Genomic DNA, 26,276 nt, shown 5'->3' on the forward strand with positions numbered 1-26,276 from the left:
TTGCCTGTTAACCGTTAAGGCGCTGAAACCCTCCCTATCATGTTTTTTTTCCTTCAAAATCATGAAAACATTTTAGTCATTTCATTGTTTTTACAGTATGTTGTACAGAATATGTCAGGTGCCTCATAGCCAGGATGTTCTGGGCTCAAATATGACTCGGATTTTTTGGAGTTTTCTTCCGTTTCCTCCCACAGTCCAAAAACATGCATGTTAGGTGACCTGGAGACTAAGGGTGCGTTCACACTTGCAGTCCGGTACTCTGGTCTGGACCAGTTATTTTAAAAAAGACACTTGGTGCTCACTTTAGCATGGTTCGGTTACCATTCCCCCTTGTTAGCTAGCTGATGCATAAATGGACGGCGTTTGGGATGTGTATACATGAATGATGAAAGTCATGCGTCCAAAACAACACGATGTCTTCTGGATCACACACGGTCATAGGGCTTTTTTTTCTATGGTGGAAGTTTGAGCAGCTGAGATTGTACTACCTGAAATGTAACAAAGAGGATATAAATTCGAAAAGGTTTCCGTAGATGTTTTTTTTGCTCTGATCCACCAATCAGAACTGGGGCCTGCAAGCTGGCTTTGAGGCGAATCAGAAGTCTAATCAAAAGTCTGATTGGTTAAAAGAAAATGACAGTCTCATTGCTAATAGTGTATGTGACAACACACTGTCAATCTTGCCATAACGTACGGGAACCTGGTTCTGAAGGCCCTGAGCAGATTACATTGATATGACAACACAGAAACTGACATCTGATTGGACAAAAAAAAATCTAACATACACCTACACTACTGGAAGCACTGCAGCCAGGGAACACCTACAATATGAAGATAATAGACTGTTGGGAATAAATTTATATAATTTAATGGAACAAATGTCCACTTTCAAGTGGGCTGAGAACCATCTCTCAGGTGGTCTTGGTCCGACTGGTTACACCGGCCGTGGGCTCAGTGGACTGTATTCACACTTGATCAAATTAACCGTTCTAGCAAAGCAAACGGACTAGAGTTTGTTTTATCCGGACCAAAAATATATATAATAAAGTGTGAACGCACCCTTAAATTGCCAATATGTAATCATATGTGAATATGAGTGTAAACGGTCTGCCAACATGTGATCTGTGATCGGTTGGTGATCAGTCCAGGGTTTACCCCATCTCACACCCAAAGGCATTTGCCATAGACTCCAGCTCACGGGCTTTTCCCCGATGCAGTCACTGCAGTATCTTTCTTTATCCAATTTCACTTGTGTCTTTTGTATTCTTTTTGTCATTGGGTAAAGTTTAAGGTCAGTTCAAACACATAGAAATGTTTTGCCAGACAGAAAAGTCATAATACCTAAAGTACATGCTCATCTCCGTGCCTGTCACGGTTTGGTCCATACAGTTGTATTTATCTCCCCCTCTTGACTCTTTTGTTCAAGTGGAGCCGGGGCCTCCCAATGACACAAGGCCTGTTCCTGTAAAACTAATAATGACTGAGATTTGTGCAGGCTTAGCATTCTTTCTCCCCTTCAGTGCTAGACACTGCAACAAGGGGAGGGGACGGCATGGGGAGAACAGTCCAAGTGAGGTTTGCTTAACACATGCAAGGCAAGTCAAAGAGAGAGTGCTATCATTTTGAACAGGTCAATACTGCAGGGTTCACTGAGTAGAGTGCATGAAGACATTTCTAGCTCCTCGCAAAACTAATTCTGGAGGTTTCCCAGCCACAGTCTCCATACATCCTCTCCCATAAATGCAGACACCCAAGTCGGCCACATATGTAAATCAAAACCACAAAATATGAAGCACGGCATCTTTTCTTGACTTGCAAATCCACATAAGGATCCCCAGATGTGGGAGGAGATGAAGCAGGAGGGCAAAGGGGAGGTCTCACACACTCAGACGTCCCTCTAGCAGAGACATGTGCGCACAGTGTGCCAACAGACAACTCTGATGCACAGACAGCTGCCATTTCTCTCTTCTCCCGCTTACATTTCTCCCCTACACCGCCGCCCTCCTCCTTCTCCTCCTCTTGGCTATTCCTTTTCCTTCCGTCTACTTTGGCCTGCACTTTTCCTCAGGCGCATATAAAGGCAGGTCCCGTTGGAGGGAGAGCGCTTGTGTAATCTTGGCTGCACATGAGCACCAGAGACTCAGCTGGAAAAGTTCACATAAAGAGCTTGAGAAAGAACACCTCTGAGGTGGAGGAGAAGAGGAGCAATTTGGATTTAAGGTGCAGGAAGTCTATGCAGACCATGCCGGGATCGCTGGTGCTGCTGCTGCTGTCCCTGCTGGTGCTGTCCACGGGAAGTGAGTCCAAAAGGATCAGGAAAAGAGGACTCAACCATAAGGTGGGTCTCCTAACATCACCTTTGTAGAACTGCATGAATCTAGGTGGGTGAAAGCTCACGGTGGCACAGTACAATAGCAGCTCTGTTAAAGATCGTGGGCTGAGGTGAAAGGTCATGAAATCTAAGATCGGGATTTAAAAATAGGTTATCTGAATTGACAAGGCTCATCTTAAATTCTGAAATTAGGATAGACTGCATAAGAGACGCATCACAAATATGAGAGGTCAAAATTTAGGGTCCAAACCTCACAAATCCAACAGGGTTTTATATAAAAACTTGATACAGCTTTGACATAACAGAAACGCTACAGTTCTGTTTTCTTTTGATTTCAAATTTCTTCGCAATGTTGAATGAAATGACACCTGTGCCCCAAAGCAACTTGAAAATAAACACACACAAAAGTTACTCAATAAACAGCAATGGAACAATTCTCACAGGATTAATCGTGGTCGTTGAGATGTCAGACCCAATTACTTTCATACTGCAATGAATTCCTCATGAATTTGAGACATTATACAGTAGACGGAGCTACTGCTTGGGGGTTTTTCTCCACTAAAGGTTGTGACAACCTCTGCTACTACCGGCATGGAAACAGATCTACTCTGGAAGCTGATTGGATGAGAGATTAATGAAAAAGCTTTGATTTTGTAGCGTGAAAAACGGACACGGACAATCGCCTCATATGGTCTTGATGTGGAGTAGAGCGTTAAGTGTGGACCAGGTTGGAATAAGTCACTGATTGTCATATTTTCACTAGCGAGGGGTACACTGGATGCCAAACCAGTGTGTGTGCGTGTGTGTGTGAGCAAGCAGACCGGGCCCCTTGCTTGTTAACTCAACTCAGTGTGGCTGACTGATCAAAAGTTCACTGTAGCGTGTTGCCATGTCATCCTCTCGTGCTTCGATGTTCTCACTTTCTGGTAAGTTTACACCCTCATTGGCTCTTCCTCTCATGTTCACATTTTTCCTCCATGTCCCCCTGAGCCGTGCGCTTTCTCACTAAAACACCACATGTAACCTCTGTGTATCTTGGCTCACTCTTCTCATCTTTCTTTTGGTGATGTGCTCAAAGTTCGGACTAGGCCTCAAAGCTTCTGTAATTGGAACATGCTGAGAAGGCTGTTCAGTGGGAGCTTGCCTCTTGTCTTTATCCCTTATACACATACTAGCAGCCCTAATGACAACATTTGGAACATGCGCATCCAACTATGGAACTCTTTTGACAGAGCAGATCATTGATGACCTCCCACCCGGAACCTACCCATGGAATACGTTGGTTTTTATTTTGTTGTGGTGCAGTTTTGATTGCATTTCTGTTGTTTATTACATATTTTTTTGTATCATGCCTGCTCGTTGTGTGGAAGGCTTTTGCCCGAACACCTGAGCATTCTTTGTACAATTTGTTCTTTTAAACCAACTGGTGGGTCGCAACCCGAGTCATTTTCAGTGGGACATAATAATAGAAAATAAGACGTCTTAAACATAAATGAGACATTACATAGACTCACACATTATATTCACCCAGGAGCTGCTGTCAGGCACAACTCACACCAGTCACTGGCACTGTCCACACTGCTTACCATGCTAACATTCAGCATCTCTAGAGTAGCTAGCACTTCCCAGGCCCAGCACACAACATCACAGATATTACACTACAGTACATATGATATCTTCTAAATGCCTGATATTTTTATTTTCGTTCATTTAGCCATTTTTATGATTGAAAATGCTTAATTTGGGCCAATAATGTGTACAGTTTGCTTATATATGCATATGCTTTTACTAATAATAGCCCGAAGTCAACCACAAAACAGTGATCATTTATTAATTACTTTTTGAAAAAACGCGATAGAGTGAGGGAGCGATGTTTGAAACACGTTGTAGCGTGGGACAACAGTATCTGGAGACTGATAAAGTTGCTCCGAGCTGGTCATGTCTATGAAACATCAAATCCACAAAGCATTTTCTTAACCTTTAATGTGTCCTCACACTGACCTATCATGTTTGCTCTTTACTGAATCATCATTAACCAGGGCTCTCTCTGACTTCAGGTCAGATAGCTTCGCTTACTTAAATTATGTCCCTCGTCTCTTATCTAAACCTTTTTCTGGCAACTTCCAACAGGTAATAGGAGAAACATAAAGCAGCAAAATACGTAGGAATAGAAAAACAGGCCTGAATGTGTGTGCGTTTGAAAAATGAGACATACGGTTTTCACAGCAATGAGTTATTCTTTGAAAGCACCTGCAACTGAAGCAAACATGCACACATAACACAGACATAACACTGTCTGGCTCATACCTGCACAGGCATGTCAACGTGCAGGAAGAGTTGCCGTAAAGCTTTGCGGTTTCATTTATTTGATGTGATGTGATAGTTGTGTGACAGCCAGTTACTCTGAACTAACTCAGAAACACATCTGACTCAGTCTGGGGCTACTCGGGAAAACTAAACATATCCACTCAAGGACATTTCCAGCATTTATGAATGCGGTAAATCTGTGCTCTGGCATAGTACAATCTACAATAAGATTGTTGATGTTATCCTACATACAGAAAATTATGCGTAATCGATGGTCACCATTTATTATCTTTATATAGAATTCATGTTTTGGGGAGAGTTTGTCTTGTTTTATGTGCTAAGGGGGAACATTTGCCATCAAACTTGCACTCACTTGTCGACTGTGCACTTCAACATATATTTTCTATTTACTAAGTCACGGCATATTACAAGAGTCGACTTTTAGAAAGTTGTAGAAAGAGTGCAGCCTTCTGGTAAATACTGTGGCTGTATTCAAGTTGCATACTAAACAAACCCACAGGAATGTTTTCATTTCATTCAAACTGTCTGTCATGGGATGCCATCCTTTTCTGATAAGTCCCACCACTGGCTAGTTGTATCAGTATTTTAATTTTAACAAGACTGTCCACAAGCTGGTCTACACTGTAGAAAATACACTATAGAAAAATAATAAAATAGTTTTCAAATACTTCTTAGTCACATTTATTATATTTTTTTTTAACTTAACAAAACTTTAAAAATATTTTATTTGTATGTGTAGTACATATACGCTACCCTTCTCCAGGAAAAGTGCTGATACTTTGTTGTAAAAGTCTGATCACCTCCTGGTGAGCTTGGCCATATAATCCTCCATCTTGCTGCTAAACATCTGGTGCTGATGCAAAAAAAAAAAAAAAAAAGCTGTCTTTTCCTATGTATGGAAAGACAGCAGTGACAAGCATGCCCCCTTCAGGATGAAGCAAATACTGCAGGCGCCTCCTGTATTACATTTATCTGCATTTTATCGTCCGATTTGGCAAGAATAATGATGTCACACTTACATTAAAGACATTAAAAAGGCTGTATACAGTCAAGTTGTATCATAAATGTTTCTGCAACATTAAATTATTGGCAACATTCTGACAAACTGGCAGGCGCCATGATCCAACTCACTCATTGAGTGCACTCACACGGTATGCAGGGCTTGAGCACTGAGAGTAGAAAATATTTTATTTTTCATCAGAACCTCACCTGTCCCCCCCCAACCGCACGTCACAGACTATAGGATATCTTTGTATGATACCGTGCAATTCCAAAGTACTGCAGACTATTAATACTGTTCAATTAATACCTCTCCAATAGTGCATATGAAAACTGAGCATTGTGAACGTGAATTCCACTTGAATAGAAAAATGCAGCGCTGTGGCACGTCCACACAGTTTGTGCATGTCTATCACTTTGTACAATTTTCTACTACCAGTACATTTTCAAGGTTGGTTCAAGGTTGGACATCACCTTTTCACCCCATCTCAAGGACAATCAGATGTGCCTGTTTCTGCACTATAGCAACTCTTGTCACATTATAAAGGGGGAGGGTTGCAGAAAAGAGGAGTCCTGACAACCCTAAAGCTAAGCAGATGTCTTCTGTGGGCTACTGCGCTCTGAAGACATGTCCTTTCTTGTCTATATGTATGGGTGGGCACAACTGTGACCTTGGCTTTAGAGCCTATACCATTGTGCGTGTGCATGTGTGTGCATGTATGCCTGCTTCCTTGCAAAAAGGAATCAGAAGATAAACCCGTTTTTGTTATCTGCAAGGGTTGATCAGTGTCTGCAAATGAGCAATACATACAAAAGGACCAAAATATAAAAAGAAAACAGACGGGCAGGGTAAATCAGTCCTGCTGATCACGCTGCAGCTTAAGAAGATATGCAGCTTTGGAAAGACTCAAATATGATTTGAAAAACAGTGATAATGGAAAAACAGACATACTGTAAGTTGTCTGTGTGAACTCAGGAGTTAGGGATAAAAGTTTGGTCTAAAGATAAAGGCGACACATGAAGACGACAGTGTGATTCCGAGCCTTAAAGCAGTGGTTTACCCTCATACATCATGGCATATAAACAGGAAGGAAACTCTCAAGATTTCCTTGGAGATGTTTGCAGGGGCAACTGGGAAGAGATCGGATATGAGATAGAGGAGTAGTTATTATGTCATTACCCAACTGCAGTTGACTTGGCTTGCTCATGAGTTCAGCTGTACTGGAGTAGTGAATGGACTGTTTCAGTTGCATGCACGGTACTCCGTGGAAGAAATCTTTACATTTCAGTCATGTGACAAAATATGACAGATTAATCTGTGTCTTGAAAATACATTTCTACAGTATTACCACAATCTCAATCAATCAATCTTCCAAAAGGTTTTCTATTGCAAAGTAATACTAACATTGTTCCATCCAACTTAACATGCACAGTGTGAATCTACCCGCGCAAGCCCCCAAATAACCACCCGCCCACTTCGCTTAATGCTGCCAGAACACCCTCATTTGTGTCTAACGTGAACACACATTCAAAGTGTGTGATACCACTCTCAGTGCCAAACATCGCTGGCTTTTATTTTGTGAGCTTGTTTGTGAGATTGTTCATCAAGGCTGCCAAATAAACAGCACCATTTTAACCATTGCATGCAGCCCTACAGGCTGATTATCTCATTCGCGATCCAATACAGAGAAGGTCCTTCCTATTTTGGATAGCTGATAGCTAGAAAGCTCAGAAAGCAAAAAGAGATGAATCAATTTGGATCTCTGCTTGTTTGTGAGTAGTGTTAGGTATTAATCTAATAGCTCAGTGCATTGTCAGTCTAATAACGTCACATAGGGGTCTTCAAGACACACACTCACTCACCCTCCATGACACTCACCTAGCACAATCAGAGTTGCGCGACACTTAAGATATGACTCATGGAAAATTACTGAGAGACACACAATAGATGCATTGTTCTCACTCACACCAGCTGAACACTGACTTTCACACAAATTTCACTTTCACTTTCCAGGCACACAAGCTTAAGTTTCACTTTGCAGAGGGCTGCGGAAACCGCCATATGTACTCTGTGTACTTTCATTCAGGGCTCTTTCAGCAATCTTCCTCATTGAGTCCAGTCAGAGTCAGAGTTAATTGAAAAATATATATATTTTTTGTTTGTCTAAAACAAAAATGAAAATCAAAGGCGAACTCTCAACATCCTTGACAATCTTGGGATGCTGACCCATCCTTGGTATCGGATTGATACAGAAATTTGCAGTAACACCCACCGCCACTACATGCCACAGAACAACACAAAATGATGGAAGCCCTAATGTTGGCCCAGCAAGGGAATGACATGAGGGCAACGAGGTTATTCCAAAACAAAGACTGATTTTAACAGATGATGTAACCCAAATATGGAATGCTAGCCTCAGACTGCAGCATCAAAGTGTTAACTTCTCAAGAACGTCAAACCACAGAAACAATGGCTGTGATGCACATTCCATCAAGTTAGCACGCTAGAGCAGATGTCTGCAGCAGTGTGTGCATTCCTGGGTGAAAGACTCTCCACAATTTATGTTTCTCCAAGCCGTCAAGGCGAGGTGTGTGAAGTGAGCAGTTACTTGGCTGCGGGTCTCACGGCCTACTTTCTTTTCAAGCGTAAACTACCTTCCCAATCCAGGTCAAGAAATCAAGAGGCATGCATTCTGTAATAAAGCCAAAAACCTCCTGCAGCTCTCACATACTTTGCTGCCCTCAAGTGTCAACAACACAGAATTCTTATTCAAATAGTCACATTTTTTTATTTTAAGTCTGTAAATATAAGCAATTCAAACATACTATGTGAGACCAGGGGTGTATTTTAGTCATTTAGAGGCCCAAGACAAACCCAGTCATGGGGGCCCTCCACATCCTTGCACTGCACTGACAAAGGTTTTTTTTAGTTGTCTGTCAGGTTAAGTTGCTTTTTACATAGCCATGTTCATTTCCCCCCCAAAACTATTTTAAATATTATTGTTTATCGTCTACTAACAAGAGTGAATATGAGGAAATTCTCAGATTTCCTGAGCTAAATTAAGTCCTTAAAATCCTCCTGTGGGATTTTTATTACCTAACAAGCGCATCATCTCAGCGCTTTTACTATGCGGCTGGGATGACAATCAGCACCTCCAAGTCCAAGTCCATGGTTCTCGCCCGGAAAAGGGTGGATTGCCATCTAGTTCCTGCACCCAAGTGGGGGTTTTAAGTACACCTTGGGGTCTTGTTCACGAGTGAGGTAAGGATGGAAAGCGAGATCGACAGGTAAAATGGGGCAGCATCTGCAGCGATACAAGCACTGTGTCAGTTCATCGTGGTGAAGAGAGAGCTGAGTTGAAAGGTAAAGCTCTCAATTTCCCGGTCAATCTACGTTCCTGGGAACACCTTGGGGTCCCCCGTGAGGAGCTGGACGAAGTAGCCGGGGAGTGGGAAGTCTGGGCTTGTCTGCTTAGGCTGCTGCACCTGGGACCTCACTTCAGATAAGCGGAAGAAGATGGATGTATAGATGGATGGCATTCTATTGCATCTGACATAAATTATACCGGAAGAAGCTCTCACTAATGTTTTTTTCTGTCTCCTAGGACTACGAGTACCCCAACCACCCACAGTCCACACAGCACCAGAAGAATGACCGCTGTCCACCACCACCTCAAATGCTGCCAGAGAGGGCCTGTGAGGTGCCGGGCTGTCGCTCAGACTCGGAGTGTGAGCGCCACAAACGCTGCTGCTACAATGGCTGCATCTATGCCTGCCTGGAATCTGTTCAACCACCACCTGGTTCGTGGAACCAACAAGTTCAATGCACTGAGTGTTGAGTTTGAACAACGCTCATAAATATTTGTTTGTCGTGTCCGATGTGAGCAGTCCTCGACTGGCTAGTGCAGCCCAAGCCTCGCTGGTTGGGAGGCAACGGCTGGCTACTTGATGGCCCAGAGGAGGTGCTACAGGGTGAGTAGGAGCCCCACATATTAGAGATTCAGCACTTAGCAACCCACCATTTTGTACTTATACTCTCCAAAATTAGGCCATTTATTTAAAGAAAACCCATCTCATTCGTCCTACATCGGTAGGGCTTGAGTTGCATAGAAAGTAGTCAGAAGCACACATCAGATTGCTTGAGGAGGTGGTCCATATCGCAGCAGTCACTAATGAACGTGTTCACTTCCTGTTTTCAATGTACATGATTAACAAAGAACATTCGTTATTGTATGTGCCAACATGCAAAACACATGGTGTGAATGAGTTATCACTAATAGATATGGGAGAAGGCTGCTTAAGCTTCTTGTTACTCCTTTTCGGATAAACACACCAGTGCACAAACAGACAAATCCACACCAATGCAAACAAATCCTTCATTGCAGAGGTTTCACAAGGCCTGAAGGCACATTCATCCGTTTTTTTTTCCCACTCTCCAGCTGAAGCGTGCAGTACAACAGAGGATGGCGATGAGCCTCTCCACTGTCCTACAGGCTACGAGTGTCACATCATCAACCCGGGAAACCCTGCTGCTGGCATCCCTAATAGGGGACAATGCATCAAGCAGCGTGCCAACTCTGGTATGAGGACAATCTCCTCTATTCCAATCCAAACTAGCACCAGATTACAGAACTTAATACTGTATTTAGTACTATATTTTAGAATCTTTTTTATGGAATCTGAGCTGGTACAAATACCAGACTATAAAAATAACCAACATATTCAAACCAGCAGACTGCATTTTTAGTTGGTATATTTGAGTTATGTCACATATTAAGTCACAAACGTTGCCAAATCATGTCTTATTTAGTGCCATACTCACTTAACTGACTAATTGATTGAAAACATGATTGGAAAAATACATATTTTTCCACAAACAAGCCTTGAAACAGAAGGGTCACCTTCGATTCAGGGCCAATACGGTATTTAGAATTGGATCATGTTCATTTGATCTAAAGGAAATGCTCTACAACATTTACTGTATGCTTGTACAAGTTTCAAGAAACAGAGACAAGATGGTGGAAGTGACTATAATTCATAGCCATGTCGTAGGCATGTGTGACACGCACAGCTCAGGCAGCTCTGCTTCGTGCCTGGGCTTGAACCCGCATCCACAGATCCTTGCTAAATGACAGTGGAGCAGTCCTAGCCAACGAGCTAAAAGCCCGAGCTGTCAACATGTTATCAGTGAGGTTTACCAACGCATTTTGCACAACAAGACTAACTGGCATCTGTGACACATGTGCTGTACATACAGTATAAATGAATACCGGTAATAAAGAACACAACATGAATAAAAAGTCCTTTACCAAGTATACATGTATATACATCGACAACTTTGGACCATTTTCTGCATTGCACAGTATTGCTAATGGAACCAATAATCATAATCAGCACAATTACAGGACACTAAAGAAACATGTAGTGTTTTAATTAGTGGTGTCAAATTACAGCAGTAATTGCGATGAATTCATTACAGTCATATTTAGTACGCGAGTTACCTCTTTCTAAAATTCGTTTTTATGCGTTGGGCTTGTTGCTTGAGTTGTTGGGGCTGGAAAACAAAATGTAGTCACACCTTGAAGTGGACATTGATAGGCTTCCATTGTAGGTAGGAGGGCAAGATGAGGAGCAGAGAGCATAAGTGAAAACAGAGGCGCATGTGAGAATTGTGATGGGGGAAATTTACAATTCAAAAATACGCAGACGGCACCATTGATAAAAGGTAGCGTGATATGAAAATGAAATGGGTAGGACTGCATATGTTCAAGTTAAAAAGAATAAATGACTTTAAAAAGCCACTTTTTTTGTTATACATCAATATTCTGAATTGCCACAATAATGTAATGAATGTGAATGCCTCAAGGTCAGGACATTTTTACGGGAGATTAAAAAAAAGATCAATTAGAGATCATAATTTATTAATCTATCGAATTTTTTTAATCTCTTGACAGCACTGGTTTCAATGCCACGTTTCACAATTTTTAATTACTTCTAATTCAAGCAATGTACAAAATGCTCTGCTACTTTGCAGCATGCGCATTAGTCATTTTCGCAAACCAAACATGTCCTACTTAAAGCCCCTAGAGGGTATACTGTATTTCCATCATACAATATCTAGGGATTGCTATGATATGCTGTCATGTATTAAACAGTTTATTTTGCCGTATTATTATTTTTTAGATGGACGAGGGCTCAGGCACAAATTCTTCAAGGACTACAAGGACTACTTAGGTAAGTGAGGTAATATACACAACCGGAAGCACACTAATTACTATGTCTTATGCTTCGCCAGTCTGCCTGAACTGACACTTTTCTTGACAGGTACCAGTACAAACAATGCGGTTGGCTACGAAAAACACCACAAGCACCTGGGATGAAGAATGGGTTTTTTTTTCCTGCTTTACCTTTTATGCTGTATCCGCTCTCAGACGAACCTGCAATTTACCCCACCAGTTAGTACACTTGTGTCTTCACCACACTTGAGTCAGAAGAGACCAAAAGCTGCTACCTCCTCTCCGAGCAAAGCCCTGACGTCAGGCATGTTACAATCGCACAGCCAAAGAAAAATGGTGCTTTTAGACATTTTATATATCATCTATCAGTACAGGACAAGGACAGACGAGGGAGTGTGTCAAAGCTGCTTACCAAATATCTCAAAAGTACAGAAATGTTGTCTTATATTTCCAAGTCCACTCCAGACATGTTTACAGAACAATTATCTGCATCAAATAAATTGTACAGACATCCTTTGTCCACAAACAAATTATACTACATTTCTACTAGCGATGGGCATAATAATCGATTATTTGATTATTGCTTTATCAATTGTGCAGGAAGTGCACTACCTGGCAGCAGAGGCAATGGTGATTCAATCTGAAAACAAGAACATCATGACATCTACATCTATGCGTACAACTACTCTGGGCAATACAACATTTGGAAATTTGAAAAGTTGAACCTCTGCTCTTCAGATTTGTTCTCTAGCTTCTACAGTGCCTTATCTGTAAGCAGCAGTTTCCTACATCGCTTTTGCTGAGCACAGTGAAAGTACATAAAGAATGTTGTACCTTTAATAACCTGACTCACCAGATGGATTGTTTCACAACAAAGTTCATGAGGTTATAAACTGCAGGATATATATCTTTTGCGAGGCTATCTACCTTGCAAGGTTAAGGTTTTAAAGCTGGTCAGCAGAAGAAAAAAATAAAAATCAAGACCATCTGGCCCAAGAACGTTCTCTTGCTCTCCGAAGGCCAAATTTCCTGCCTTGAAATTTGGAATGCAAAGGGATACTCTCCAGATGTGGCAGTAAATTTTGTATATCATCTCAAATCAGATTTATTTCATATATACAAGCTACATTTCATGGATCACAATTGGCCTCAGAGTTTGACTTGGGGACACAAATTGCTTAAACGTGTGCTACATTATCTGTAAACAAGCCTGAAAACGTGACGTGATTGTGCCTCATTGATGTTGCTCAGGTTCTTTCTGTCTACAGTAAAAACGGAATAAGCTGGTTTCCGATACAAACACAAGAATATGAATGTGTGAAACAAAAAATGCCATAGCCATTAACTTTGTGGTGCTGCGTTGTTTTTACTGAATAAAATACAACATGTGAAAAAGTAAGAGTTTTGAGTCAATTCAAAATAGTGTTGATGCTTGCTTTGCTTACGAATGTGATCATAAAAGACTTTTCATACCAACAATGTTGTAAAAGTGAGAATATACTGTATGAGGGGTCTTCCACTGAACCTGTACCATTTACCATTTCCCCAGGAAATAAAATGTATCCTTGCACAATAAAATGAGCTATAAAATATGTTTTTTATTAAGCAATATGTATTGCACATTGATCTGATTGCATATTTAATAAATCAAGTGTAAAAGATTCATTTAAACTACCTTGAACACTGGAAAAATCCAATTAGAGTCACCAATTAGCCTAACAGGAGTACTACCCGGAGAAAGCCCAAGCAGAAATTCGAATTCAACCTCCTGACTGTGTGGCTAACATGCTAACCACTCGGCCCTGAGTTTTTATCTTCTTAAAAAAAATAATAAAAATGTTAAAATTCATATTGGTGTACCTGGGTTTTCACTCATTCCTGTTACCTACATTTTTTATGTTATTTGTTTATTTGTAAATACAGTTTTTGTGGAATCACTTCAATGTCACGTGGCTGTACTTGATGTATTTTGTAATTCTATGCAAAAAAAAAACTCCTCCCTCTTACTTACTTTCAGTCCTGTTACTTAAACAAGTCATCTTGGCTTAGGAATCTTATCCAAAAAAAATTAAATAAAGTTGCCTGAGATGGGTCAATATGTGAATGATCAGATTTAGAGTTGAAAAAGAATTTTATATGGACAGAGTTAAAACAAGCAAATGGCATTGATTCGGTGGAATGGCACATGACTGCTATTTTTGTGTGATTTGGGAATATTAATAGCTTTTTGCCATTTAATACAGTATATCAGTACGCAAATAATGTTACAACACTTTTGTGTTGTATAGTGGTGTAGAACTGCACTGGACCACTGAAATATTGGTTTGCTATTAGTGAAAGAGTACAACCACACACATTAACAGGTTAAAATGGTGGCTTTGAAATTATTTAATCATGCCATATGCATCAGCTTTGAATAGTACTTACACACAAAGCAGGTTGATATCCATCTGTGGACAACAAAGAGCAGAAGTACAGGTATGTTAGTCATTGTCAAAAATAACATTAACTTATGAATTCAATACTCGGTCACAATTCAGCAATATTTAGTTTAAAATTGTGTTAATGGTGGACCTCCTGAGTTTACCTACCATTGGAGACAAAAACAGCGAAAGTGTACGGGTATTTTTGTCTCCAATGCCTTACCGTAATTTTTCCGTCAACTGACGCATGCGCAGTTGGATTACGGAAATCCGGCCGCCGCCTCCTTGCTGTTGTTTCCATGTAGATGATAATAGCGTCTGGCATTTAAACTCCAAAATGCCAAAACGTAAATGTAAGTTTACGGATAAACTACAACGGAAATTTCCTTGTTTTCGTCCTGGTCGAGATGAGTGGGAAGCAGAGTGCATGAAGTGTAAACCTGGCACGTACGTGACTGTGTCGAATAAAGGCGCGGGTGATTTGGAAGCGCACGTGAGTTCTACAAAACACCAAAATGCTGCAAAAAACGCAGTGAGTGTGGAGTGGATCAAACAAGAAGATGATTGTTTTGTGAGTAAACCTGACGATGACGTTACCGCTGCGGAGGGAGTCTTTGCATTCCATACGAGCAAACACCACAACAGCTACAGATCGGCAGACTGCACTTCCGCCTTGTTAAAAAAGGCTTTCCCTGACTCTGCGACGGCTCGGAACTTTTCAAGCGCTCGCACCAAGACTGAAGCCATCATCAACGCTGTGATCGCCCCTCATTCTGTCGACATTGTTTTGGAATCACTTGCACAAATCCCTTACTGCGGCGTGTCTATCGACTGGGGCGACCACGGAGCTGGGAAAATATCCCCTGTGCTTGTTCAGTATTTTGACTGGAAAAATGGTGGCATGCAGAGCAAACTGATCGAAGTTACAAACAACCCGTGCATCCAAGAAACACTGGAAAAGACCGACATACTGGCAAAATGTGTTGCATTTACAGGTGACACCTGCAATACAATGTTCAGGCCCCAAGTGGAAGGATTTAGTATCCATGCAAACCTGCAAAACACTCTGCAGAACCAGGCTGTGATTGGCGTGAGCTGCCCTGCTCACATATTAAACAACTGTGTTTACTATGGGGCAAACACACTGGATGTTGACATTGAAAGCATCGTCTTTAAAATATACCAGTACTTTCACATCTACTCTGTGCGCACTGAGCCTCTCAATGAGTACTGTGAGTTTGCTGCTATTGAGTATAGAAATCTGCTTTCTCACAGCAAAACACAATGGCTGTCATTGTTCCCGAGCATTGAGAAGCTACTAAACACGTTTCCTGCCTTGAAAGCCTTCTTCCTGCTACAGGAAAAGCCTCCCATCCTGATCAGAGACTTTTTTCAAGAGGAGTTCAGTGAGATCTACCTGTGGCAGATGCACTCCCTCATGTGTGTGTTCCACTCGCCCATTCTGGAGATGGAGAGGGAGGATAATTCAGTGGTGGAAGTGAAGAACATCCTCAACAAAGTCCATACCACGCTTCTTGAACGAAAGGCTAAGAACTTCATGCCTCTAAAAGTCAGGGGGATGTTGGCGCAGAAGCACAATGACGGCTTTGGTCAAAGGTGTGACCATTTCACAGCTCAAGTCCACAGTCTGTACAGCTCATGTCTGGAGTATATGGAGACATGGATGGCCCCCATGGAGCAGTTCTCTCCTTTTATGTGGATGGATCTGAGCCAGATGCCCGACTGGAACAACGTGGAAGCATGTATCAATCACCTGGCGGGAAAAGGGGTGCTGATCGACGACGTCAGATGCTTTGATCAGGTGAGCCATTTGATGAAATTCATCGAGAAGAGCAAAAGTGAAGGGGGGCTCAACAATCAAATGCAAGTGCACCAGAAATGGACCAAATTTTTCGAAAGATCCGGCGACGAGGCCTATTACTCGGAGCTGCTGAAGATTGCACAGTTTCTGTTCGCCATCCCTCCTCACAACGCAAACGTCGAGCGGATTTTTTCCCTGGTGCAAAGCCAGTTGACAAAGGAGAGGAATCACTTGTCCGTGGAGTCCCTGAAGGGCCTTCTGTGTACCCAGTACAACTTCAAACACATGTCCTGCAAAGACTTTCATGCCTACTTGTTAGGTAATCCTACACTCTTGGCAAAGATGCGCTCTTCCGAAAAGTATGGCAGACCACATAAAGCAAGACTGACACTCATCGAATGAATAGATGACTTTTTTCCCCCCCAATTGGATTTCATATTTATCTGTAAATTCATTGAATAGAGAAGATAAGGAATATTTTTGCCAAATGTCAACGTTTTTATTTTATTCTGTGACTATAAGAAATAATTGTTTTGTATGATAACACAAATGTTCTATGAATACTGATCTGATGTTTATCTTTACAGCTGGTTGTTTTTAGAAGTTCAAATCTACGTTTGTCCAGTAGATGTCATTGTTGTGTCAAGTAGCTCTATGGACTCCCTGTTGGGCTTTATGGCTCAAACCATACACAGTATTACACACGTAGGCCTCCAGTATTACACAGTATTACTGTATACACAAATACCAAATGTGTTTAGTATAAACATTTCAGCTTTGTGTCGTTACATTAAGCTTTTTTGCTGTACTTTTCAATTTCTGCTAAAGCCATTTTCAAAGTGATTTAAATTATAGGTTAAATTCAACTGTGCATTTAAGAAAAGTTATATTAATATGTTTTTGATCAAATGCATGTTGTTGCTGCAGTGATGTGGGTGCTGTGATGGGGGACCCTGAGTTAATTAATTTGTGTTAGTTGAGGGATTTTGTGCATGCAGGAAAGGAGATTTACTTTCTGATGTTATGAATCTGCACCAATGACTTTTTTGTCCTGCTGTTTCAAGGGTTTTTTTCTTTGGCTTTAACCCCTGTTGGATTCTATTTAAACCTTTTTATAGTTGGTTGTTTATATTGCTGTCATCAATGCAGGGTCCTTAAATCTTGCCATTTGAATCACACCCTGTTGAAATAAAACACCTTGCAGAACAATGCAGCTCATCCGCAACCTGTTCATTCTTGCTGCTTCTGATAAAATGGTCATTTCTTAACCATACGCTTGCATCTTCAATGTCCTGTCAAAGTATCCTTAAGCAATACACTGAACCTGCTGCTTCTGATAATGTATATTTGAGGAAAGTGTTCATTTCCATCATGTTATGTCATTGAGGTAACATGAAGGTCAAAATTCACTACAAGTAACAATAAAATAAGTACTGTATGGGCATGCATCATTGTGAAAAGTCCTGTTTTAATGCCTAAGTTAAAACTTTTGAGGCGTAATCATACCTGCAAAATGTAATAAAATGTGTTTAAACACACACAAGCATATATGAGTTCTTTGGCTTTTTTTCAATGCTTATTCCAAAAGTTAATGTACACACTACAGTACAATGTCTTATTGTTTTACGAGCAACAGTGGTTGACCTCTTTTTACACATGTATAGTATGTACATAACTAAGAATGACTCACCTTTGAATTATGCCTTCATTATATTAGTCCAATTTCATTTTTATTAACTGAAAAACATTTCTGCTCTTACCTTTTCATGTATATATGAAATACTGATTCTTTGTTGTAAAAGTCTGATCACCTCCTGGTGAGCTTGGATATAAAATCCACCATTTTGGCTGTGAGATCCATTCATTCAGCAGAGCATAAAACAATCTTGCATTTGATTTGTTGCAAAACGCGGACTTGACATCTCTATGGAAGAACGGCAGTGACAAGCACGGGCTCACACACGTCCCCATTCCTCAGAATGACGTGTAATTACTGCAAGTGCCTTTCGTATTACATTCCTATCTATTTTATTATCAAGAATAATGATGTCACACGTTCATTAAAGACATTACACTTGCTGTAGAAAGTCGCTTGCAGCAGCTGACTAGGAAATGTGCCAATTCAGCTATTTTTACCTAAGAAAATGTTAAAAACGGTTGAACTATTTCTTATCATTAGTGGGGGTTTTTTTTCTTTTTCTTCATGACTGATGAGGCTCTGCCTCCCCTGACTGCACGTCATTGCTTTTGACAGCGTTGAACTTATTTTTTCTCTTGTATGACTGTCATTGCCTTGTTATTGACTGGCAACCAGCAGTCCGCGTTTTGCCCAAAATCAGCTTGGATAGTCTCCAACTCCCTGCAACGCTGAACTGTATAAGTCATGGATGTCAAAACTTTTTCCATACCTGTCAACCATCCCGTTTTCCCCGGAGGAATTTCCCTCATATTGTGGAAAAATATTTATTTGCATTTTATGCATTAAAGGTGCTAAAAAATGGAGGTCAATATATGATAAGCTATCTGAACAAAACATCCACATCTTAGCTTTGTGTAACAGCTGACAACTTAGTGTCATAGTGTCATATCTGATAAGATATCTCATTAATAATGAATTAATTTCACTTATATGTACTGTGTGTGTATATATATATATATATACTGTATATAGTTGACGAGTAGTCCATGCATGCATGCTTATTAAATAGCGATTGTTCATCCTTTTTATTCTCATGAACTCCTGACCCCGATTAGGTTTCGCGTCACATCTTTGTCTGTAGTTGACACTGGACCCACTGGATTAAAGCCTGCAGCTTTTAGTGAGAGCACTCACCTCTTCTGACGAGTGACACTGAGCACAGTGGCTGTGGATGCTATTATTTTCATCCGCTGCACTGCACCGGTGCTGAATTCTTCTTCAGCATGACTGAGTACACTGGACAATTATTTGTGCATCCTGGTTGTGCTTGGTTTCAACAACAGAGTGGCCCTTGGCTTGTTTGTCAGGGCCTATCACATGGCTCAGGCATCACTGCATGTGAATCTCCATGTGGAAGCGAAGTAGCATCCTCTCTGCTGTGAATCACTTTTCACTCCCACTGGTGAAAGCTTGTGTTGCATTCTAGCAAACTGCCATAGATCAAGTCTGCTTCATCGTGGAGGAAAAGCTAAACATTAATTGGACATGCAAAGAATGTCCAGTCGCCACCCGGGGAGATTTGTTAATGAGTGCCTGGCTTGCACCAAGTGTCTGTTTTCCTTTAGCAGTGAGTCATGCTAAACAGCGTATGCCAAAGTCCTCCCCCATTGCACCTTCTCCTATCTCTATAGGCTCTGGAGCACTGTTGTGTAATAAAGTGTGAGGTGTTATCTAAAATGTTATATAAAAAGATCCGGCTGTTGTTTAACATCTTTGGATCACTTTCACAAGATGTTGTGTCTCTATAATCACATTAACAAGATTTTAAAATGTCAGGGCTGTAGAATGATTGGAATACATTCACTGCATCAGAACAGTTCATAAAATACAATACACTAGGGTCCCCAACTTACGAACACAATTGGTTCCAGACGACCGTTCTTGTGTCAAATTGTTCTTAAGTAGGGTAAAAGGTAATATTACCAATGATATAGGTACTACATGTACGTGTATACATATACAGTATATGTGTATGTATGTAAATATGAGTTTGGATGCAGTAGTAATATTAAACGAGGATAAATAATGAAAAAAACAATAATAAAAATGATATAATAATACGTAATGATAAATGTTATTTACCTTTGAAGAGGAGTGGTCGAGCATACGTCCTTGTGGTGGAGTTGGAGGAGGAGATATTGAAAAAAAGGACAAATGGTCATCGTCGTTAGACTCTTCTAAAAGAGGGAGTGTTCTGTGGGTGGTGTAGAATTAAGCAGGCCTATTAACTCTTCATAAACTTTAATCACACGCTCTGTCCGGGTTATATCATACAGCTATAATGTAGCTTTCCATTTCTCCTTTACACTCTCTCCCCACCGTCTTCCTCTCTGTTGGTCCCATTAGCAGTGTCACAATGCCCTCTACTGGTCAAACATGTAGCAGTATAAATACTGATGGAGCGACTAGAAGGCAAAATAAAATAAAATATAGACCAGTCGGCTTTGTTCGTATCTCCAAATGTTGGCTAGTCGGATGTTTGTAAGTTGGGGACTTAGTGTATATTAGATACTAATTCATAATACAATGGAATCATGCATTCACTTCCTTTCCACACTGTTTATCCTGATCAGGATTGCAGGGAAGCTGGAGTTGTTCAAAACACACAAGTTTTTACTCATTTGGGACTCATGGGTACTCATTAATTTGGCTAAAATAAAAAAGAAAACCAGGTAACATGTAACATTAATTGTGCGACTGTTACTCTAATTGCATTTGCATGGATGTGTTTGATGTATTTGCCCCATGGAAAGAGCGACACTTCTTGCCTCAGAAGGGTGCGTGACAAAAACCTAAGTTTAGCTGACTCACGGGGTGCTCAATGAAGTCTCGACTTTCACTGACTCACAGGTGCTCGACAAAGACTGGAGTTTCACTGAGTCATGGGTGCTAGACGAAGTCTCAAGTTTCACTGACTCACGGTTGCTCGCAAAGATTTGAGTTTCACTGACTCGCGGGTACTGATCGAAGAGTAGCATTTCACTGACTCACCGGTGCTCGACAAAAACTTGAGTTTCACTGACTCAGTGTGTTACTCAAGACTTGAGTTTCAAGGACTCACAGTTACTCGACAATGACTCAAATTTCACTGACTCACTGATGCTTGACAAAGACTCGAGTTTTACTGACTCACGGTTACTTGACAAAGACTGGAGTTTCACAAACTCACGGTTACTCGACAACAACTCAAATTTCACTGAGTCACAGTTGACTGACGAAGGTTCGAGTTTCACTTACTGACAGGTGTTCGATGAGGTTGAGTTTCACTGACTCATGGGTGCTCGACGAAGACACTATTTTCACTGACTCAGGGGCGCTCAACAAAGATTCAAGTTTCAAAGGCTCGAGTTTCACTGTCTCACGGGTGCTCGATGAACACTTGCATTTCACTGACTCACGGTTACTCAACAACTCCAATTTGACTGACTCACTAATGCTCGACAAAGACTTGACTTTCAGTGACCCACGGGTACTCGACCAAGACTCGATTTTCCCTGACTTACGGGTACTCAACTTTGAACTGATGAACTTGTTTCTGCGCATGCACTTTGTTATGAGGGAGACTCATAAAACGTCACTAAAAGGAATTGAGTGTCCCATCCTTAGTCACCACTCAATCACAGAGGGATTGTGAATGGGACATTGAGTGGGAATCGGAAACTGCAAATCCGAGCTAAACTGACGCATCAATCAGAACCAGACGCACTTACAGACAACAACAATTAAAAAAAGGAATGAAGTATCCCATATTATTTTCTTTTTTGGTATGTTGGCCACCATCAGGAAACTCATTTTATCAAAGAGGAGGCTGAGGACAGCAAAAAAAAAACGGGCCACTGCAGCACAGGGGAGACTGTGGAGTATAATACTGCAGCAAAAGGGGAAGCCAAAGCTAGTAGTTTATTAGTACCAATGGCCTCAGGTCAGACCTCCTAATCGTGTGTCAGTCTGTGTGACATACGTTGAATGAGGAAATCTACATGCCATCTCGGCAGATTACGCTTGAGTCTTTGACAGTAAGGCTATTAACATCTAAGATGCCGTCACAGACCCTGAATGATGTCCTGTACACTGTGTCTTTAATGGCACGCTGTGGAATAGTATAAGTACAGTATAAGTCAGCAAACGTTTCAATGCCTTTTGACTAGATGGGAACATGAACGTCATCCATTAAGCCCCGCAATTTGTGGTAATTGTGATTTGAAGGTGGTGCTTGTGTGCCTGTCAAATGAGCCTGGACTAAAGGGGATCAGCTTGCTGAGTTTGTTGTGGAAGGTGACAAAAGGGTGAGCACTTAAAGGCTAACAATGCTCATCTTACCTGTGTGACTAGGCTCACATTAACGCACTGTTCTTTTAGGACCAAATAGATGAGGGAGTGTCTATAAAGGGCATCGTAGCTCCTGTAAGTGATGCTGTGATGTCTACTGTGTTCTTTATCATGATCTTCTTTATCATTATATTGCTGTACAGTGCTGTGTGAAAGTATTAAGCCACCGGTAATTTCAGCTAAATTCAGGTAAAATCAGCTCGATATTTACACTTTTACTCACACATCACATTTTTTTATCATTCCAAATGTGTACCTCACTCTCGTTGCAAACAAAAACAACAAGTAACACATGTGGAACACACAATGTAACTGTACCACACAGCCCACAGCACACTCCCTTAACAAGCCTTACAGGTTAGAAATTAGCATAGAATAGTATTGTTGTGCATGTATATTAGTGTGTAAGCTCTTATTTCGATACCCGTATAGTCTGTGTAATGCGGTTAGATTGTGTGTTCCACATCTGTTACTTGTGTTATTTTTGGTTGCACCGTGGGCGAGAGATGCATTCGGTTTTGATGACTTCCTGTTGGTTTGTGTTAGAGTGTGAAAACAGACACTTTTACAGGTGTCTCAATTACATGCGATTTTTTTCCATTTCGCTGTTGGTCTGAGAATGAAACCTCTGCGAGTAGCAGTGTGCAATCGTCCCTCGCCACTTCATGGTTCGAATTTTATAGGATTTTGGTCCCAAGGGGGACCCAAATTTCAAATTTAGGAAACCCTGATTTAAAGTTTGGGATTAAATGGGAGATCAATGGCCTCCAACTACCTGCAACCTCTGAATAGGATAAGAGGTATGGACAATGGATGGATGCACATTTGTCTTAATTACAGGCTTTCTAGTGTCATCACCTTGCTTGCAGTTTCTAATTTCAAGGACAAAATGGAATCCTTGTAGTTCTGTGAGATAGAATCGGTCTGATGTTTATCCCCTTATGTGGCAGTTATTATAATAAACAAAAAGATGAAATGTATTCTGGAACATGAGTGGATTATGTGTTTGTTAGTGGCCTCGACAGGCTGAGCACAGCTGACACCAATACAGTATACAGTTCTAGGTCAGCGTCTACCTGGATCACGCACTACCCGAGATGAGCACAGTCTAAATCTCTCATCATTTCTCAGTAAAACACATACAGACTAGAACCAATACGGAAAAATGTGAGCAATGTCAATTTTATGTGAGAACGCCTTTGTAGCATCCATCAATGTTGTCCTCCACTTTCAGCTGTTTGTGTCTGTGGTCTACCAGGTGCTCCTGTTCCTATCTGCAGTTCACTTTAAGAACCTTACAGTAACTGTAAGTGCTATGCTGACGGTTCCTATGAGTCCTTCTGCTTCTATACATGAAAAACTTAAAATATAAAAACGTAAAAATATACGTTCAATATTCCACACTGAAGTTGCACAACAAACTCAACAATTCAAAGAGTAATTACTGCAAATATCAACAGACCACCCCGCCCCCAGGGGCTCGTGTGTCTGTTGTTTGACACACACTGATTTAAGGAGTTTGTTTTTGTCTTGCTCTCTTCATCACAGACAGCCTCTCCAAATGGCTAATGGCTCACTTCATTCTGCACACTTGTGATTGATTGAAAGACCAGATTTCCCAATATGCACTCGTGAGTACAGTAATTATTATGAACTCGTTTGGAGCATCCTCAGGCTTGATTGCAGAGACAACACAATTCCATGCACGTGCACAGGAACATACTGATCTGAATTACAGAATGACTGTAATGAATGAATGCAATCGCTTCTCGCCTATTCGTAATGATAATCGTAACATTTAATAATACAAATAAAATAGAACTTAAAATCATTCAGAAGCCCAAACTAGGGTTGTGCAATAATTATCGAACCGATCAGTATCAGGCCGATATGAGTAATTATGATGTCATAACAATAACGTTGAAAAATAGCTCCAATAGCCGATGTTTAAAAAGTTCCAATGAGGCAGAGATTACCAGTACTGTGCTCTAGCGGTGGGATAGCGTAAGCAAATCTAGCACTCCTTTTCTGTCCTTTGCGTCGTCCTTACCTTCAAGCCTGCACAAGCTATAATTAAATCAAAATTTTTAAAAAGTATAAAAAGTTATCGGTTATTGGGGTCGGTCTTGACAAGCAGGAAGTTATCGATATCGGTATCGGCTTAAAAAAAAATTATATTGCATATTATGTCACGCTTCGCAGGACAGGAGCGTGTACTTCCTGTCCTGCGCCATTATTCTGGCAAGCTATGCTTCCGGGGTGGTGGAAGGAACTGCCACTCCACGCCTGGTGGCCGCACAGCTGCGGTCAATACTAATCACTGACAGTTAAAAGACCAGCGCCGTCGTATGCGCCGCGCTGGTTCATTGTTGTTGTCATTTCCATCGTTGATTTTTCCGTGCTGTCACCTACCTGTGTATAGTTGATATTATTTTTCCCACAGAGTTTTTCCTCTGTTATTTTTAGTTTGTTCCTGTCCTGCGCAATAAAATTACTTTTATTTTTGCACCTTGCCGCCTTCTCTCTGCACCCTGGGGGTCAACCTGCCGACAGCTTCAACGTTCGTGACATATTATATTGCATCTTTTGTCAAAACCCACAGCACACTTGCTCAGCTGCAACTACATTTGTGTGCATAGTGAAGATTTCATTGAAATGTAATTAATGACAGGCACCACCTTCACAAATACTCAAATGTCAAGTTAAATATGACTGGACGTCTGGGGAATTGATGACAGAAGTGATGGGACAAGCAAATGCTCTGTAGCACAAATGCTCAGTGTGCACACAGGCCAGGAAAGGGAGGGGAAATCATGCCTAAATCCAGCACAGTATGAATGACCTATTGTGAGTATGCTTTAAGAACAGTGATGCCATTAATCTTTGGGCAAAATAAAATCTGGAAGTCAACACAGGTGTATGTACTATTAATATATATACACAGTATATACATATATATATATATATATATATATACATGCATTAATGATTCATGTAAATAGTTAGGATGACCAAAACCCCAGTTAGCAGAATATATCAGGGTTGGGTTTGGGATCTACCGAAATATCTGGGTTTTGTCAGTGGCAGATGACGATTCAAAACACTTCACCAGTTTAAAGGACATGCATGTGTTGACTTGTAAACTTGACCCATATTGAATATGACCCATTTACACGTAGGCTTACTACTGTATCATTGAGAAGCTCACCGTAAATCTAAAACTGCAGATGCTAATCTGTCAGTGAGGTCAAGCAACCCAAACACTGCCACATGGCAACAGTTACTGATACTGTCTTGTTTGGCTCCTGCAGTTCGTCTCACCAGACAGATGGCAGCAATAAGCCAATCGCCCAACAGGATGTCAGGCACAGGTTGTTATCCTCTAAAAACGAGGTAAAGTATTCCCTGCGTGATTCCAGTCTCATCTGGCACCGTGCAGCCCTTCTAATAGCTGTTGTTCACTCGTGTCCGGATCTGGCATAACACCCCAAAACTGTAAGACAACTGTCATTCCCAAACCTGAAGATGAGCAGGAAGATACAGCAGCCTGTAATGGAATACACTAGCCTGATGCTTCAGAAATAGCAACATAGTTCCTGTCACCAAAACACAGATTTACTGCTTTTATTTTTGGTAGAGACAGAATGTCAGTAAGGAAAAAAACCTTGTGGCTACGAGGAGGACGTGTCATTTACGTGAAAACAACATTGCAGATTAAATGTTGTACTTGTTTTACTGGCCTACGTTCGATGACACTAAGGCATAATAAACACTAGACTATTAAGTGCAAACCACATGCGTCACTATAATATCCCATGCCAGGCCAGTAAGTATCAGTGTTTCCCCCAGGACTGCAATGTATCTATGGTGCTGGGTTGGGTCGCTAGATGACGTCATTGTCTAATGTATAATGATAATTGGCCATGACACTACATTTCCCAGAACTTCCTTCCTGAGCGCATTGATTTCACATAGCAACATAGAAACAATCGACTACACCTAGCATTAACTTTTCAAAACTCAAAATATGTAGCGTTACCTTTCAGTGGTGGCCTGATGCACTGTGAGCACGGCGCTGACGTGCTATGAGTGATGAAGCCAGTCACTA

At 41.1% G+C, this 26,276-nt stretch overlaps 1 protein-coding gene across 2 annotated transcripts; it reads left to right on the top strand.

The window, feature by feature from the left end:
• Positions 1-1,931: 1,931 nt before the first annotated feature.
• wfdc1 (WAP four-disulfide core domain 1) lies at positions 1,932-13,827 on the top strand. 2 transcript variants are annotated; one of them, XM_054776663.1, is made up of 6 exons: positions 1,932-2,338; positions 9,265-9,460; positions 9,548-9,631; positions 10,099-10,239; positions 11,843-11,902; positions 11,984-13,827. In XM_054776663.1, the coding sequence occupies exons 1-5, from the start codon at positions 2,126-2,128 to the stop codon at positions 11,899-11,901; spliced, it is 693 nt and encodes a 230-aa protein (XP_054632638.1). In that variant the 5' UTR covers positions 1,932-2,125; the 3' UTR covers position 11,902; positions 11,984-13,827. The 2 variants fall into 2 exon arrangements, with proteins under 2 accessions (XP_054632638.1, XP_054632637.1); XM_054776662.1 differs by having other exon boundaries at positions 11,843-11,893.
• Positions 13,828-26,276: the final 12,449 nt, after the last annotated feature.

The sequence above is a fragment of the Dunckerocampus dactyliophorus genome, chromosome 5 (assembly GCF_027744805.1).
Source record: "Dunckerocampus dactyliophorus isolate RoL2022-P2 chromosome 5, RoL_Ddac_1.1, whole genome shotgun sequence".
Lineage (NCBI taxonomy): Eukaryota > Metazoa > Chordata > Actinopteri > Syngnathiformes > Syngnathidae > Dunckerocampus > Dunckerocampus dactyliophorus.